Here is an 18898-nt window from a genome sequence, read left to right as displayed (position 1 = left end):
AACCACCGTGGTTCAAGCCACCGTCCTCTCCCAGCTGCACCACTGTGGTCACCTCTTCCCTGGTCTCCCCATTTCCTGCCCTCTATGGTTTGTTCTCCACACAGCCATCTTGAAATGTCCATTTGTGAAATCCACTTTAATGGCTTCCACTGACACTGCGCATGTGATATCAAGTCCTTAACACACTCGTCCTGGGTCCTAGCTGGTCTCGCCACTCCCACCGCTCCCCACCAACCCGACTCAGCAAGCCCCTCTGACACCTTCACTATTCTTCGAGCAGAGTCTGCTTCAGAACTTTTGTCTCTGCTGTCAGAGCATTGTTCCCTCTACCTGGAAACTCTCCCCCTAAGATCTTCACATGGCTGCTTCCCTTAATTTCATTAGCTGTCTGCTCAGTCAACCCCTCCTTAGATTGGCCCATCAAAAAGATCGTTTCCATCCCTGCCAAAGGGTCATTCTCCACCCCTTTTCCCTGCCATCTTTTCTCCATCCACACTAGTTACCAGCTCACATCACATCAGATATTTATCTATATCGAAAATCTCATCCCACTAGATCAGGGGCAGGCAAACTACAGCCCATGAGCCAGCCCACAGATTGTATTTCTAAATAAAGTTTTATCGAAACACAGCCACTCCTGTTTGTTTACATATGGTCTGTGGCTTGCTTTTGCACTACAACAGCAGAGTTTATAGTTGTCACAGAGACTGTATAGCCCATAAAGCCTAAAATATCTTTCTAGAAGTTTGAGACCCCTACACTAGACTCCATGCTCCACCAAGGTTGGAATTGTATCTATAGTGGTTCAGCATTGTTTGCCTAGCACCTAGTATAGGCACCTGTAGGCTGTCCATAAACATTTATTGAGTGACTAATCAAACACGCAAAAGAAAGAATCATGTCCGAGGGCAGGCCAGCCACAATCATGTCCTAAAGTTGTGTGACTGGCCCTTGCCTTGGGGAGTAGGGCGGCTACACAGGTGATCCTCAGTCTCCTTGGTGCCCTTTCTGGGCCATCCTGGAGTATGTGCTGTCTGGTTTAGTTGAGCTGATCACACAGGGTCCAGATGGTACCCTCACCCCAGGTAAGAGCCCAGAAATTGCTTCCCACAGCTCTTAGGGTAAAGTTAAACAACCTCAAGTAGGCCAGCCTGTCTGGGCCCTACCTGCCCCTCTAGCCTCACCTCTCTCTACTCTCTCACCTCTTTCTGGATTCCAGCCAAACTGGTTGTCTTTCTGTTCATAAAAAGCACTGAGAGAAAAAAAAAAAAAAAAAAAAAAAAAAGCACTGAGCTCCTTTCTGCCTCAGGACCTTTGCACTTACTGTTCCCTGTGCCTCAACTGCTCCTCCCCCACCTTCTCTACACAACTAAAGCCACTCATTCCTTCCAGCTAAAGTGTCATGTGCTCCGGAAGGCTTCCTGACCTCCTTGACTCCATCAGACCCCAGTCCCACTTCCCTGATCGGTTCCATGTACTTCTCACAATACCAGTTAAGTAATTCTGACGTTATTTGTTTACTGTCGGTCTCTCCCACAACCTCCAGCCCTACTTCCAACAATCAATCAATTCCGTGAGGACTCTCTCCCTCCCCACTGTATTCCTAGCACCTGGATAGAATCTGCCACAAAGCAGGCCCTCAAAAAAAATATTTGTTGGTTGGCTGAATGAATAAATAAAGTGAGTTCAGAAAAGTCCATGTGAAGTATTTAAACTACTCCTCAAAGATGCTAATATCCAAAACAAAAGGCAAAAAGATACAACCTCAAGAGAAGGTAATTTGGTAATATGTACGAAAATTCCCAATACACGTATCCTTAGAACCAAGCAATGTCACTCTTTGCACATATGAGACTCTCATATGTGCAAAATGAAGTGTGATAAGATCAGTTAGTGGTGCCTTGTTTTTGTAATCCCAAAAGACTGGAAGCAACCTGATGTCCGTCACTTGGGGATGGGTTAAATTCTGGTTCATTCATACAATGGGATACAATATAGCCATTACAAAGGGCTGAAAAAGTTCTTTCTGCATGGATGTGGAATGACCCCAAGATATAGCAGTAAAGGAGAAAAATAAGATGCATACAGTATATATAGTATAAAAACAGAGGGTGAGAGAATGTGTATACACACACACACACACACACACACACACACAATGCTGCTGGATGCACAGGCTTTCTCTGGAAGTTACAGGTAACAGTGATTTCCTCCAGAGAGGGAGACTAAGTAATTAGGGGGCAGTGGTATGGCCGAATGGAGACTGATTTCTGTATTACATTGAGAAAAGAAACATAATTCATAAAAGAAATGTTTTTATTTTACTTTAAAGGTGGGGGGGGTGACATCACATGATACGTAGTAATGACACCCTGGTTTAGGAAGCAGGAAATTGAGACCTACTCCTACACTGCCACTAACTAGCTGTGTGACCTTGGAAAAGTCCCACACCCAACCAACTAGATCTGCGTCTCAACCTTCTCATTTATAACAGGATGGTGTTAAACTGGATCATTCTCCTTGGTTACTTCTGGCTGTGAAGTCCTTTCATTTTTCTAGCTAGAGTTTGTAGGGTCTATAAAAACTTGTATTTGGGCATGCAAGCATATACACATACACACACACGCACGTGCACACATACACGCACACCTTCCTGGCAGGTAACAGAGCACAGATTTTTAGTCTAGAAAGAGATTAACGTCAAATCCATAGCAACATTCTGATAATCCACGATCCTGCGAACCAGCAAAACAAAACACAAAAATTCTCTTAGCAAAAATTCCGGCCTTAGGAGAAAACCTGCATCACATCTTATCAGAAACACCCCGTCAGGGCTGTGAAAAGTCACAGAACCCAGCCATGCAAACACAAATCACTCATGCTCCCCCGCAGCAGTTAAAAACAGAAAAGGCTGCTTTGCTGGGCAAAAGCATTTAAAGCATTTACATTGGTTTTAATTAAGTCCAAGCAGCAGAGTTTCTATTTTCTTCCCCCAAGATTTTGAAAGTTTAACAGCTAACAGGGAAAAGGAAGGTAATTTATAATCATCTCATTCGCAGTCCTCTGTCTGTGAGATTTACCGTCAAATACCCAAACAGCTCATCACCGAAACATTTCTCTAAGTAGCTAGAATCCTTCTCTACTTCTCCTTAAACAACTGCCAGCCTCACAAACAGCTCTCTTAACAGTCATTGCAATGCCCACAGAGCACTGGGCAAACCTGGTTTCATCTCAGAACCACCAAATTTTCTCAGAAAGGTTGCCAAAAATTTTGTGTGTTTTTTTACCACTTGCATAATCTTTGATATATCCAGAGTGTATCACTGGTAAATATTATTTACTTAATATTTCTATTTAAATCCATTCACCTATTCCTTTAATGTTTTGGTGTTTTTTTGGTGGTATTTTTTTTTTTAACTTAAAGGGAAACTACACCACTACCACAAATGGAAAATCAGTGTCACCTCCATAAATAGAAGGTAGGGTAAAAATACAATAAGAATAAAAGTTACTAAATTCAAACGAGACACTGTGGCCAGCCAAAGGCTCTGAGCCTGAGGCCCACTCTTTTTTCCCCCCTCAATGTTCTTTTTTTTATTGAGGTGTAATTTATATAGACAGACTTGGAGTGTACCATTTGATGAGTTTTGCCAAGTATTATACACCTTTCTAACCACCCCCACAATCAAGATGCAGCACATTTCCATGACCCCAGAAAGCCTACCTCTTTTAAGACTGGAGGTGGGAGGAGGGAATGGCAAGTGTCAGAGAGAAAGGCCTTAAAGACACAGGAACACTTAACTGAGATGCTACCCCTTCTGACGAGTTCAAAGAGAAATAGCACGAAAAGGAGATGGCTCTCATGTACGAGGTACCCAACAGTGGACCTGGTCAAACCATCTCGCCTGCCATGGGAGGTCCCTGGCCCACACTGGAAGCATCAGTGCTCAAAGAGGAAGAAAATGGAAACAGCAATGGGGGACTCAGGGGGTGCTGCTCTAGATCCTCTGTGCCTTCACACCTTTGCACATGCTGTTCCCCTTGCCCAGAATTCCCTTCCATAACTCTTGTCCTCACTTCACCTAGCAAGCCACTATTTGTCCATCAAGATTCCACTGGGGCCACCTCCTCCTGAAGGTCTTTGCTGATTCCCTAGGCTAGATCAGTCAGCTCTTCTGTGTTCCTAGAATCCAGAGCGTCGTGTAATAAAGTCTATCGATTATAGATTCGACTTGTCTGTCTCCCCACTAGACTGAGCTTTTTGAAGGCAGATATGGGTTAATAATAAATTAATAATAATAATAATAATAATAGAAAAAGCAGCTAACATTTAGAGAACTTGTATACCAGGCACTGTTGTAAGCACATTACATGTAGTAAATTATTTAGTCCTCATGACAACTTATGAAGAAGGCACTGCTTATTCCCCTCTTACAGATGAGGAAACTAAGACAGAGAGCGATGAATTAACTTGCCCGAGGTCCCACAGCTTGAACCCAGGCCTCAGAGCGCCATCAACCACTAGGCCAGGGATTCTCAGTCTCAGAACTAGTAACATTTGGGGCTAGACAATTCCTCGTTGCTGGAGGGGGTTTAGCACCATCCCTGGCTTCTACCCACTAGAGGTCAGAAGCATCCTCGCCCGTCTCCCTGTTGTCACAACTAAAAAACACGTCTCCAGGCATTGCCCAATGTCTCCTGCAAGGCAGAATGGCCCCGGCTGAGAACGTGGCTCTATGCAATACGGCCCAGAGCCTCACACAGGGCCTGAACCCCACAGATGCCCACACGGTGGGCATCCATCCATGAGCCATGCCCTCCAACCTGAAGAGACTCAGAACTGAGACATGTCAGGCACACTGTCAGCCCCAGCAGGGAACTCATTTCTACAGCAGACTTCTGAAAGTTCTAATTACCGTCACCCTTCCCTTCATCAACTTCCCAGGTGCTCACCCACCATCTAGGCCCCACGAAGGTTAGGGGAGACCTCTGGCCATTCTCAGACACTGCAGGACAAGATGGCTGGGGAGGCCACTCCAGCCCCACCTCAGCCAGGCATGTGCACTGAGATCCGGGTCTCAGTCAACACACAGTGTTAGGGGACCCCAGCTCCACTGCCCCATCCCCCCTGGCTGAGGGCCTGGGGGACCTCCAAGTCCTCATGTATCACATGGTGAATGAGGTCGGTGACAATACCAACCCGAGAGTTCACCTAATCCACATAAAGCCCAGCACACACAGAATAAACAATAAATGGGACCTATCGGTATGTTATCATTGTTATTAGGGAAAGATCTTTTAAGTGAAAATTCTATCCTTTCTCGGCTCTCATTGCTTTATTACATAACTTGAAAGTATGGCACACACACACTAGCCCCAAATGCCTTTAAAAGCTTTAAAAACTCAAGGGAGAAAATTTTTATAAAAATAAAATGGACACGTCAGCAATTTAGGAATTCTTTTCACCACAGGAAATATGTGCAGCAGGTAAAGGACACCTCCAACATCTCCTCTACTCCATGCTTTGTGTTCTTTTCCCCGGGCTACCTGGGAGCTGACCTAAATCTTACTAAAGTGTTAATGACTCAGGGAACTACTTGCAATAACAAAAATGATAACAACTAACACATCCACACCATTTACTTCATACCAAGAACCACTGCATGTATTTCATATATAGTAATGCTTGTCTCACAAGAACCCTATGAAGCAGATGATAGCTTCTTCATTTTACAAATGGGGAAAATGAGGCACAGAAAGGGTGACTCATTTGCCCAAAGTCACACAGCTTCTGAGTGGCAGCGCTGGGATTCAGTCTCAGGCAGCCAGGTCCCCTACCCCTATAACCATTATTCTACCCTGCTTCTCATTGAAAGGGGCTATTTCTTGGATGGTGACACCTCAACACAGGGAAATGAGGTGCCCCCGGAATAGAAACTGCTCCGGGGGCCCCATGAGGAAGAAGTTACCCCAACAGCTAAAGACACTGATTCCTTTCTTCTGGAATATTCACAGTCCCTCCATAGCCCCAGGATTGAGTCAACCGTTATTTTAAAAATCACACTCAGGCCATGGGTGGTCTCTGCCAGCGCCTCTCCTCCTGGAGCCTCTTGTGGCCTGTTGCTCACCCTTAGGGACACACAGCCAAGTCTGAGGCAGCCATTCGGAGCCAACCCACCAGCCAACAGATCGCTTTTGAAAAAAGGAACAGCAAGAGAACATCTTCTCCGCCTGGAACTACAGGCCCGGTGGAATTTTCAGGAAGCAGAATCAAGTGACCGAAATAGAAACCCAGCTAGGGAACCTACATGAGGCGTCTGTCTTTGGGGGGAGGAGACAACATGAACTGGTGCTTGAGGCTTGAAGGACGTGATGGAGTGGAACCGGGGCACGGCCTGGAGGCCAGACGCCTGTCAGACTGGCAGCAGGGCCCCCTTGTCTGAGGTGATGGACCCACCATTCAATGAGCTCACACCCCGAGGTGGTGCGATTCCCAGGCCCTGGGTATGAAACATCACAGTCTGTTACCATGACAGTGCCTAGGATGCCACAACCTGGAACCACACATGTGCAGTGGGCAGAAAGGGGAGAAGATGGAGGGAAGAAATCCTGCCTCCCATCACCCCGACTACTCTTGTAACTTCTGGTGCATTCAGGGCTGCGAGAAGTTGCCAAAGGGAGCAGGAAGGTGGATAGATTTTTCATCTGGCGGCCTGCACCACCTATCGGAAAGAACCTCTTTGAAAAGCTACAGGTCGCCTTCAAGTGACAAATGCAACATGCAGCAAACCTTCCAAAGAGCCCCCTATGCACACATGCAGAACGGTGATTGGATTCCCAATCAATGAATCATGTGTATTAATAATGGTAGAGAATCAGGTTGTCACTCTCGTCTCTCAGAGATGACACACACAGACACAGCGCATGAAAGGTGAGAAATTCCATCCCGCTAAGTCAGGTCCAAAAATGCCAGAAAGGGGCGGGAGGCAGCTTACCATCCTGGCTCATCAATATGGAACCACTGGAAAAAGTCACCATGAACACTCTCTTTGCTGACCTTGCCCACGTAAGACAACCGTCTGCCTTCACCAGCCTGGGCAGAAAGAAGGGCTTGGTCCTGCTTCCCAGGCAGCCTGCCATGAGGCCAGGCGCCTGGGACACAGGACTTGGGACAATTTGCAAGCAATGAGCCTTACAGACGGGCTGCTGGCATGGCTGTTTGCAAAAACACACACAGCCACCACTGACACGTATTCCTTTTGGAGCGGGGTAGAGAAATGCATGCAATCTGTAACCCGCGTGTCTCAAGGTCAGCTTGCACGGGGGGCAGCAGGACCCAGGCATCTGGAAAATGCCAGGTCTCATCTCCAGCCTCAAACTGGGATGGAAAGAACCACCTCTTGCTGGTTTAAAGTCCTTCCATGCGGCCCTACTGCCTTCCAAAAATTCAGAGACCTTCCTATTTTTATTTATTCAAATAGCTGACTTTCCCTGTGCCGCAGGCTTTGATGTGTACTGTCTCCCTCTCTTACAACCAGCCTGGAGGCAGGTACTATCAACGCCTCTGTGTTACAGACAGGGGAGCTGAGGCTCAGGGGGTGCAGAGATTCACCCAAAGTCACAAAAACAATCAGCGGCAAAACTGGGATCCAAATTGAGCCATCACTGAAATACGGTAAAATGCACAAATGTTAACTGTACATCTCGTGCCCTTTTACATGTGTGTGCACCTGTGTATCTACCATGCAGGATACAGAATGTTTCCATCCCACCAAAGGCTCCAGCCAGCCAGTAACCCTCACCCAGCGCGAACCGCTAGCCCGACTTCCCTCACCGTAGACTGGCTTTGCCTGCTCTTGAATGTCACATAAATAAAATCAAACAGGATGTACATGTCACGTCTCTCACTCAACATCATGTCTGAGATTCATCCACGTTGCACGCAGCCACAGTTTCTTTGTAATGCTGTGTACTATTCCATTGTATGGTTGCACCATAATTTACTTATCCAGTCACCTATCTGTACAGCCTCCATGTTTCAGAAATACAGGCCCTGGAGATTAGATTTGTAACTTCGAGAGGTGCATTTCTGACAGAAGACAGTCCCTCCACACTTGTCATTCAGTGCATGACAGACAGCAGGATGCACGCAACCTCCTCGCCAAAAGGAGAGGGAAGATCTGGTCAGAAGAATTCACCAGAAATAGACTTCAGACTAGCCTCCCTCAGAAAGAGGGCCAGCCCGGGCTAAACCCATGTCTCCATCAAAGGCCTGCACATGGGGACATGGGTGGGGGGACAACCACCTTCCCTCCCCTCTTTTCATCCTCTAAACAACTCAGCAAAGACCCCTCACCTTTACGCCAGCACCTCAAAAACTTCACCCCTATGGAGTCCCCACCCCGAAAAGCTGATTTCCACCATTCTTTTAGCCAATTTGAGCTCCAAATGGAAACTTCCCCTTGAAGACAGCAGGGCCCCTGGAACCCTTGGCCAGGGGCAGAGATTTAAAATTAATACTTTATTGACTGACAGGTTCTTTATTTACACTTTTCCCCAGGAGCTTTCATTTTGGTGCCATGTTCCCGGGAGCTGGCACACTTAATCAGTGGCCCCTGCCAACCCTGGTCATTAATGACATTCCTTCTTTCTCCATGACAACAGAGTGATGTCACCCGTAGGGGTTGTCAGACCTGTAGCCCACCTTCTTAGGGTCACACAGATGCACGGCCCCTTTCTGTAGTCTTTACAATAACCTCCGTAAGCATCGAAGACAAAGGTTTTGGGGGTTTTTGGGGAGGTTTGCCTTCATTTAACATCCCCTCTTTTCCAGGCATGCCCAAGCAGGTTTGTTTTAATAAGAACCTTTATAAATCCTAAGCTTTGCAGGCGACTTTCTTCCCTTCAGAAAGCTCACCCAGGCATGACTCAATTAAAATTCACTTGGGAAGGGCTGGCTTTTAGAAATGCATCCTAGTAACTAAAACAGGCCCCACTGAGAAAACACTCTTTCCCCAAACCTCAGATTAGCACTCAGGAAAAGCAATTTTTCTGCTCTGCTTGTAGCTTGCAGTCTGCTTTTGATATATTTCTTTTGCAGAAGAAAACAAAACCAAAAAAAAAAAAGCATTAAAAATCCAAGGCGCAGGGCGTTTAGATCTAAATGTTACTTTATCGGGAATGCCAGGGACAGAGGAACACGTTAAAAGAAACCACCGGGATGCCACTGGCAAAAATCCAAAATGTGGGGAAATGTACAGGAAAAATGACCTTGTGTCATCAACAAATAAATGGCAAGAAAACAGACTGATGGGGACGTTTATAGAGTTAAAGAGCCACACTGGCCATGTCAACCAAATACCAATGTGAAGGTCTTGTTTGGATCTTGGTTCAAATAAATTAACTGTAAGAAGATACTTTTGAGACAAGCAGGAAATTTGAACACGGGACATTTGAAATGAATTCTTCTTCTTCAGGTTTGATAAGGCTATTTGAATTTTCTCAAGAGTCCTTATCTTTGAGAGCTATATACTAATCTATTTATTAATAAAATATCACGCCATCTGGAATTTGATTTAGACTAACTGGGGCTGGCTGTGGAGAATACGTTGCAGGAGGAATAAAGTAAGATTGGCCTGCATGTTGATAATTGTTGAAGCCTAGTGATGGGGACATAATTATACCATTATGTCTCCTTTTCCATATTTTGGAAAAAATTCATACTGAAAGTTCAGGAAAGAGTCAAAGGCAGTTCCTCTTGCTTTACCCCAAAAGTGTTGGACTCTGCTCCATGTAGGGAAGCAGACAGCAGCCTCTGACCCATCCCAACAGGGTCTCAGCTTCTTCTCTGGGCTGAGTTTGGGAACAATCAGCAAAAACTCAACCTCGCACTAAACCAGCCCCTGGGGAAGCCTCGTTTGGCAGGAGCTCTGTGGAGTTTGTGGCCATTTCCTGTGCTGGGGAGGGAGGGAGGGAGGAAAGAGGAAGTCCCTTTGTGGGGGGAAGCCACAAGGCATCCATCATGCTGCACCGTCCAGGGCTGCACCTTCCTGGCCCCGCCTCTCAGAGGGTCCCATGGAGATAGGGCAGGACACCTGGACAGGCTCTGCCTGCCTGAGAGAGGCAGTCACAGGGGTACCTCCCGGCCCTGAAGTCTGGACAACCAAGAAAGCTTTTGCAGCCAGCCAAGTTCTGGGGCTGAGGCAGGGACCAGATGAGTTTTTAAAATCAGAACCCAACATGCAAAGTTAGATAACTTGCTGTAGTGCCGACTGAAGCCCCGCGGCCATGGCTCCTCTCCAGTAACTGCATGGCTCTTCATTCTAGACTATCTTGTCGTAAGGCTCAGGATTCATCAAAGGCCGAGGCAAATCAGGGGAGCCAGAAGACTTCTCAGAGTCCACCCCCACAGCCACGCAACATTCACACAGCCCGGCAGCTGGCATGTTAACCACACCACCTCATGGAAACCATCAGCCTTAGAAAGTGAGCACCACCGTCCCATCCTCATTTCACAGGTGAGAAAAACACAGCCCAGAGAATGAAAATCATGGGCCCTGAGGCATACCACCAATGAGGAACTATAAAACTTTTCCTCCATTTACTTGGCCATTATATACTGTGTGCTTTCTAGTGCCCTGTGGAACACACAGGTAAGAGGCAACTAAGTCGGAATTTCAAGGCAGGATGTTCTGATTTCAGACCTGGTGCTCTGACTTGCTGAGCCAACGGCCTCCAGAGTTGGGGGACCATGTACCCCAAGAGGCATGCACAACAATCAAGTGGGGTGTAGAAAGAAATATAAAAATAGCAGAACTGCCATTTATATCCTGTCCTTTCCCATTTTTATCTTTGCTGCATGTTTTATAATGAGTATACTCCCGCTAGGACAGCAGTAAACATACAATTGATAATTACATAAATATCACATATAGAGGATGAATGTACCTCCAGGCTACCAGACTTGGGCTCCATCAAAGCTGGAGTCAGTGACATTCTGGCTGACTTGCAGTTCTGAGGGCGGGGACTCGCGATCCTCGGCTGCCTGGGTCCTAGACCTGCCCTGCCACTTACCATTGTATGGCTCTCAGCCATGTTAACTGACCCCAAAGAGGCTGACTGCATAGGTCCAGGTGTGGCTGGACGACTCTAGCGTGCAGCCAGGACTGAGAACCACAGCCACAGAGGCTGCATTTTTCAAATTTACTCAGCCCCATCACATGATAAGGACCAGAAAACCCTGGGAACCCACCTAAGTAACACCACTTTAAGGTTTTAAGGGCCTCCACTCCCATTCAAAATCTAAGGCTACCTCAAGAACAGAGGCCTTTCAATCTGGAAGCTGGGACGACATGTGTTCAATAGTGAAGAATGATTAAGGCAACTTTCTTCCCATTTGCTTTGCCTCCCTGACAAGGCCACTGCTCAATTCTAGGCCTCCCCGCACCTTTCCAGCTACACCTGGAGACACTATTTGTACAAAGCAAGCTTATTAAGGCCTGTCCTTAACTGAACACAGATGACAACGTCTCTGAATGTCACATGTTAGCGAAACTGCTTGCTTAGGGTAGAAGTCTATTTTTAGTAAGCACCAAAAAAAACCCATGATACTATATCCTAGCACCTCGTTTGTCCCTATGTGTTTACCAGGCTGTGTCCCACAACGGCCTGGGGGCCAGGCAAGGGCAGGATCATATCTAATTCTCTCTACACCCCCACAGGGCCTGGCACAAAACCAGCATTCAGTGAGTGTTTGCTGAGAGAATGAGGTTTTAATTGTCTCCTGTGAATGAGTTGAGAGCAGGTGTTCCTGAGCTGAACTGCAGGTGACATTAGGGAATGGGCTATAGCTGGGTCTGTAACGCTACCTGAAAATGGCAGAAAAGGCAGTGGAGAGCCAAGGGGGAAATGTGGGGTGGGGTGGGATGTCCTGATGCACCGTATCACACACTGTGGGCACATGTGCTCCAACAGTGAGTGGGTATATGGGATCTGTGGCTTTCATCGGCTTTGCAAAGGGCTGTGATCTAGAAAGTTTAAGGATCACCGGGATAGACTCGACAGGTAATGACCAGGACTGTTTTCCTTTCTGAAAGGTCCAAGTCAGCAACACATGCATGAGCTTACCAGGAACTGAAGGAGGGATACACCAGACCCACTGAGACACACCAGAAGTGAGTACTCCCAACACAGCATCCCTAACACAGCCCAGAGAAGATCTGGTACCTCTGGAGGCGACCAGGGCTTTCCAGTACCCATCTGTCTCACCCAATGCATTACAGCTGGGAAAAGTATGAATTCATTGGATTCACAAGCAGGCACAAGGGATGCAACTTCTGTCTGCTGACAGTCAGCACACCTCTCCCCTCCAAGGTGGGGTCAGGAGCCCGGGTCAGGATTCCCCAAGCCCTGTCCCCATTCATTCTTAGCTGTCTCCCTCAGTAGGAAAAATAAGAATCTACCCTGCATGCCTCTAGGCAAATAAATTTGAAAACCTAGACAGAGGAAACGGATCATTTCTTTAAAAGATAGTTTACCAAAACTGACTCCAGTAGAAACAGAAAGTGTAGACAGACCAATTCCCACAGGCACAATAGAGAAAGTGATCACGGAACAAACCCCATAAAAAGGCAGCAGGTCCAGATGGCTTCACAGGGGAATGCTATCACAACTTTAGAAACTGAATTATCCCAACAATATATACATTGTTCCTGAGCATAGAAAATAAAAGACATTTAAACCCAGTAGCACACAAAAAAGGACATTACAAATATCACTCATGAATACTGCTGAAAAAAATTTGTGAATAAAATGTTATCAAACTAATACTGGCCCCACCACCAGAAGAAAATAATACACAGTGACAAAGGAGGATTTATACCAGGAATGTTTCCATACTAGAAAAATCTATATTAACAGATCTAAAAAGAATAAAATCCTATTTTTCCATAGATGCCAAAAAGTTTATCATGTAATTCAACTCCCATTCCTAATCAAAACTCTCAAAGAAATAGGACTGGATGGATACTTCCTTGGCCTAAACACACACACCTCGATCCTAAAGCCAACACTAGAGGTCCTCCTGCTGGGCTCAGGAACAAGGCAAGGATGTCTACTATTTCCACAACTATGAACATGCTACTGGAGATACCAGCCTATGCAATTAGACAAGAGAAAATAATTAAACGCTCTAGCTCAGTGAGGGCAGGAGCCAGGTCTTATTCCCTATTATAACCCCAGGATCGAACACAATAGGTGTTCAATAGTTGGATGAATAATGGCTCACGTTCACTGAGCACCTCTATTCACAAAAGCAAGGGTTTGTTTAATAAAATGCCAGTTACAAATCACACTGTTAAATTATTTAAGTGGGTTACCCATTCAAGGCAATCAACCTTATGGGGTAAGTACTGTATTTCAGCCATTTGTCAGATGAGCAAATGGAGGTCCAGAGAGGTTAAATGATTTGTCCAAAATCACTCAGTTGGTAAATGTTTTAAATTTCAGCCTTGCCTTGGTGCCAGGCCCCTTACAAACTGCTTTATATGTGTCTCTCATCCAACAAGGGAATGAGGAACCCTCACACCCGTAGTTCAGAACGCAGGCTCTGGAGCCGGACTGCCAGGTTTATGATTCTGTTCTGCCATTACCCAGCTATTTCTTCTTGGTAAGATTTCTTCAGTTCTCTGTGCCTTAGCATCCTCCTCTGCAAAATGGGGGTGGCAAGCGTGCCTCCTTGCTAGGATTGGAGGAGTTAGGACATGAGCTAATAAACATCTGCTCAAGTTCCATAAAATGAGCATCTGACTTCCCCCTAATTCTCTACCTCCACCAATGTCTGACAACATCTGTCCCGTTAGCAGCCTTTCTCCTTCCTTGATTTTTGCCAAGTTCCTGTCCATTAAAGGTAACACCTCACACCCATGGCCAATGTACTGTCATCTGGGACAAATCCCAATAGTAAGATAAGGACTGGTATTGGCCCTTGGGGAGTTCCACCACACAGAAGCACAGAGAGGGGACCCCTATGAACATCTGGGTAAGCCAGAGCCCCACCCACATCTGCAACAGCTCGCTTTAGCCTCTCAAGGCTCATGACATCCCTTCTCTTCCTGAGCTATGACATTTCTGTGCTGCCTACTTCTCAGCAAGGAGTCCTTATTTTACAGATTCCAGAGCGTAACTCCCCACCCCTTCAGTGGGGCAGCACACAGTAACTTCTTTCCAAAAAGCAGTTTGGAAAAGCATAACTTTACAGTGGGGAAACCTGACAAACGCTACCTCAGCTAGGTGATCAAGGTCAACAACAACAGTGATAAATCATGCTGACAGCAGGGGCCCTTGATAGGATGGGAGGGAAACGGTCACTTTACATCTGTGGTCTTCCTCCCCATAACCCATAGCCCTGTCTAACCATGAGAAAAACATTAGAAAGACCCCAACTGAGGGACATTCGACAACATACCTAACCGGTGTGCCACAACATTGTCAAGCTCACAAGAAACAAGGACAGTCTGAATCGGAATAAAGTACAGACTTTACGTCATGATAATGTATCAATACTGGTTCATTCATTATAATAGTCCAATCCATACTACTGTAAAATAGTAAATGCAGGGAAGTGGGCGCTGGGTATACAGGAACCTTCTATATTACCTTCACAACTTTTCTGTAAAACTACAACTGTTCCAAAAAAGCAGTTTACTTGAAAAAATAAAACAGATTCCTGGGCTTTCACTGTGGTCACTTAGACACCCATCTGGCGGCCACCAAACACCACTTGCCAAGAAAAACTATAAAAAGCACCTCCCATCAGATCAGATTTGGCTTGGAAACTATTTCCCCGGAAATCACCCCGCCAAAAAAAAAAAAAAAAGGTTAGCCGATTGTGAATCTGGGAGGGGTGTAAGTATTAGTTCCCTGCAAAACATGACTTTAATCTTCACCCACAGAAAGACCACTGATGTTACAGGCATCATTTGCAGATTCTTCATCGTATCTTTTCAAAGCAAAGGATGGCCTCCAGATTGCAACTCGAGAAGACTGGTCTCTCTTGGTGGCTAATTATTTCCATCTCCAGCCAAAATACAGAATAATTACTAATTCCTGTCTTCACTTGGTATCCACGTGGAGGGGATCCCCGAGGTCAAAGCAAGCCCCTCACCTAAGATGCATGGACAGAAAGTTAAACCTTCTCGTTCAGCCGCCTAACACAGCACCTCTGGGAAACAGCAAGCCTCCCCCCTCCCCCACCCCTACCCCAGACTGTGAAAAGGCCGCCCACACAAATGAGCCCGCACAACCCATTCCTGCACTCCACAGGCAGCCAAGCCCCGGTGCATCTGGAAGTTACCAGCAGGCCTGCCCCTAGGCTTCAGCAAGCGCTGGCTGGGCTGGGCTGTCAAAATCAGGAAGCCTGCTTGGGTTTTTTTGTTTTTTTCCAAGACAACCTGCTAACCAGAAAAATACAGTGAGGTTGGGTGTGTGGCCTCCTCCTGCTTCTGAGGCAGGCTCCTACGGAACACGTGAAGTGACAGCCCAGCCTGGGGAAGTCCCTGCCCCCAGCGGCAAAGGGGACTTGAAGGCACAGGCGGTCAGGTCCCTTAGACAGGAGCAGCCCACACTCCCCGCGCCTCCGGCCCCGCCCCCACAGCCATTAGGACAGGGGTGGGCATCACTTAAAGCTCAGACTGATCCACAGGAGGAGGGGGCGGTGCATTCGCAAATGCAGCAGCACCACCCAGGGAGGAAATGGGCTGGCCTCCTAACAGTGCAGTCAAACCACACTCCAGCTTTAGACACAGACAACCTCTTCCTTAGTTTCAATACAAAGTCCCCCAACAAATGCCACTCACCCCACCCCCGGTGGCGCCTGGAGGAAGGAGGATCAGCTTTCACCTGCCCTGATAATTAGGTTCAGTGGGAACCTCTTTCTCCACCAGCCCCCTCTCACTAACTTCACTGTTTGGCTGCATCGCCTCCTCCCTCCAAAAGCAAATCACTTCTGTAGCCCTCTGACCACCCAGCAGCAGGTAAAAGGCCAGCTGAACCCCCTGCCACTTTTGGCTTCCTAACCAGTGACTCTGAGGGAGAAGTCACAAGTAACTGGAAACTGACGCCCTACGGGGCAAGAGTGAGCCTACCGCCCCCTAGGGGTGGCAGTGGTCCCAGACGCCTCATGCCCTCCCTCTCACCTGGGGAGAGGCACCTTCCACCCACCAAGCCCCGCAGTAAGTTGGAGGGGCAGAGGGCCCTGTGCCCACTCCCCAGGCCCCAGCCCCAGCCCGGGCTTGGAGGCCAGGCCGGGGGGAGCCTCCACGGACCTTCGATAGGATTCAAATAGTCATAGTCGAAGAGGATGGAGAAGTCGAACTCGTCTTGGGAGCTGCCCTCGGGCTCGTGGCCCGGGGCGTCCCCGCCGTCGGGGTCCGGCTGCTGCTCCGGGACATCCATGGCGCACAAGGCGGCGGGAGGGCTGTCTGGTGGGGGACGAGGGCAGGCTGGGCTTTCTCCTGGGCCCCTCGCCGTGGAGTGGCAAGGTGGCAGGAAGCGGGCAGAGAAGTGGAGTGGCGGGGTCACTGTCCTCGTGGGGACGCACGCCGGGTCCGGGGATGGCGCGTCTGGTGCAGCGAGTATGGACGCGCCTGGTTGAACTGAGCCGCTGCAGCGGCGTGAGCTTCCTGCTCCGGGAGGCACCTGTTGCAGCCCTGGGAGGGGGTAGGCGGGGACAGGGCGGCCAGGCCGGCGGGGGCGGGGCCATCACCAGGGGACCCGGGGGAGGAAGGGAGGGAGAGGCGGGCGGCCCCAGCTGGCCAGCGCCCGGGAGGAAGGAGGCCGCCGCCTGCCCTGTCCTTAATGCCGGGGCACTGCTCTTAGCCACCGGCCGGGTCCTCGGCCAGGCACTCAGCACGGCCGCGCTGGGTGGCCACTGCCTCCCACCCTCCTGCAGTGAGCACTGCGAGCCCTGCCAGACCCAGGATCTAGACAAGAAAGCTGCTGCCACTTGTAGTTTTGCCCTAGGTGACTGCTCCCCAGCTGATCTCCAGATTTTCCCTCTTTTTGTCTCCGAGGGGGCAGACCTGTGCCTCTGTGCGCATACAGCTGTGGCATGATTTTCACCTAGAGTTCAGTCCCCCGCATGGCCCTAAACTCAATTTCCCAGGACCTGGGGGGAAAAAAATCACCAATACTCTGAAAATACAAGTCCCACACTCCCATCTGTACCTCTTGGCCACCTATCATGTGCCAGGGACCCAGCATGAATGGGACACTGTGGTCCTGTGAAAGCTCAGGCTCTGATTGGGGGAAGAGACATCAAGGTGAAAGACAAGGAAACAAAGATCACCTCCTGTAGGGTGTAGGAGAGAACTGATCAGGGATGTGGAGTGAAGGCTAGGGGCTGGGGAGTCCTCAGTCACTTCTGTGGTCACAAAGGGCCTCTCTGGGAAGGTGACATTGGGACAAACCTGGTTGATGGGAAGACCTGGGGGACGCGTGTTCGGCAGTGGGAACCAAACTAAAGCAAAAGCCAGCAGCAGTTTGCTGTGTTGGAGGCTGAGCAAGGAGGGCCATGCTGCTGGAGAGGTTGGCAGGTAACAAGTACACCTGGACGCTGGCTAACCACAGATTCCCAGACCTGTCGCTGGAGCTTCTGACTCTAAGTCTGGAATAGAGACTCAGGGATGTGTCTTTTTAAGCAAGAACCCAAAGTGAATGCTATGAACAGGTACATTTGGGGAACACTATACATGAACCCAATACCGTCCCCCAATAGAACACCTCCAGGGGTCTTGGACCAAATGAACTGAAGTCAGAAAACAGACTCACAGTGATAGAAAAGATTAGAACAGGGGTCTTCAACCCTTACAGCACGTTAGAATCACCTGGGATACTTTTTTTAAAGCCTGTGCTCAGCCATCAATTTAAGCTCAATGAACAAGAACATCCAAAAGCTTTTTTTATTTTTTTATTTTTTTTTGGGGGGGGAAGAGGGGGAGTTTAATGACCTCAGATGAATCTAACATGCAGCCAGTGTTGAGAATCAGTGGATCAGAGAGTAGGTGGGAGCAGTTCAGGGATTCTAAGAACCACAGCTTAACCTCAAGTGGGGTCTGACTGGAACCCTTTCCCACGTGCTGGAAGTATGGAGAATGCACACGCTGCAGGGGAGCCATTGGCTCCATTAAGGGATTTGTGCAAAGCTATTGGTCATCATTCATTCCACAAATATTTCTTTGAGCACCTGCTCGGTACCAGGTACTGCTACAGATCTTGAGGATGCAGCCATCAACAGGACATAGCACTACCCTCACCAGCCTTGTATCCTGGAAGCAATGAATAGGGTTTTCCCAATTGCACTTAGAGCCACCAGAGACCCCACCAGAGACCAGTTCCAATCACAATGTTTGAGGGTGAGGCCTGGGCCACAGCATTTTGTAAAAGCTCCCCAGAGGTTTCCCATGTGTGGCCAGGTCTGAGAACCACTGGTTTAGACTCAAACTCCATTCCAGGGACCTGGGCCTGGCTCAGGACTCCCCATCTTTCAATCTTGGGAGGCACTTTCTGGTTGGCAGAGCATAAAAAAATCATCTTTGTTTCCTAACCATGCGCCCAGCTATACTGGGTACATCCAACATGCATCTCTGGGCATGGCTGACAAACTTAGGTGAAGGAGGGAAGATGACCCAGGCTAAGACAGGGACAGCCAAGTATCTAGAAGGGTCTGGGTGGTCTTGGTCCTCATGACAAGACCCAAAGTCCAGACCCTGAAATTTGGTCAGGGATAAACAAAGGAAGCAGCCTGCCCTTGTGCTGTAGAAAAGAAGACAGGCTGCTGTCCTCCTCACGTGTCCTTTGTCGTCCCCACCCATAATGATTAATGTCTCTACTCTAGTGGACA

General features: G+C 48.1%; 1 protein-coding gene across 6 annotated transcripts in view; it reads right to left on the bottom strand.

Annotated features, from left to right (window-relative positions):
• Window positions 1-18898, bottom strand: part of NFATC2 (nuclear factor of activated T cells 2) — a 151923-nt gene that overhangs the window by 123288 nt on the left and 9737 nt on the right. For 4 of the 6 annotated variants that reach the window (XM_019726080.2, XM_019726081.2, XM_019726078.2 and 1 more), the window contains exon 1: window positions 16323-16696. The exons of 1 other annotated variant lie outside the window; for it this stretch is intronic. In XM_019726080.2, coding sequence (XP_019581639.1) covers window positions 16323-16452 — 130 coding nt within the window. In that variant the 5' untranslated portion in view covers window positions 16453-16696. Of the gene's footprint in view, window positions 1-16322; window positions 16697-18898 lie in introns of those variants that run through there. One more of the 6 variants, XM_074317414.1, reaches the window with a different exon arrangement.

The sequence above is a fragment of the Rhinolophus sinicus genome, linkage group LG13, assembly GCF_036562045.2.
Source record: "Rhinolophus sinicus isolate RSC01 linkage group LG13, ASM3656204v1, whole genome shotgun sequence".
Taxonomy (NCBI): domain Eukaryota; kingdom Metazoa; phylum Chordata; class Mammalia; order Chiroptera; family Rhinolophidae; genus Rhinolophus; species Rhinolophus sinicus.
This window is presented reverse-complemented; position numbering and strand designations above follow the sequence as displayed.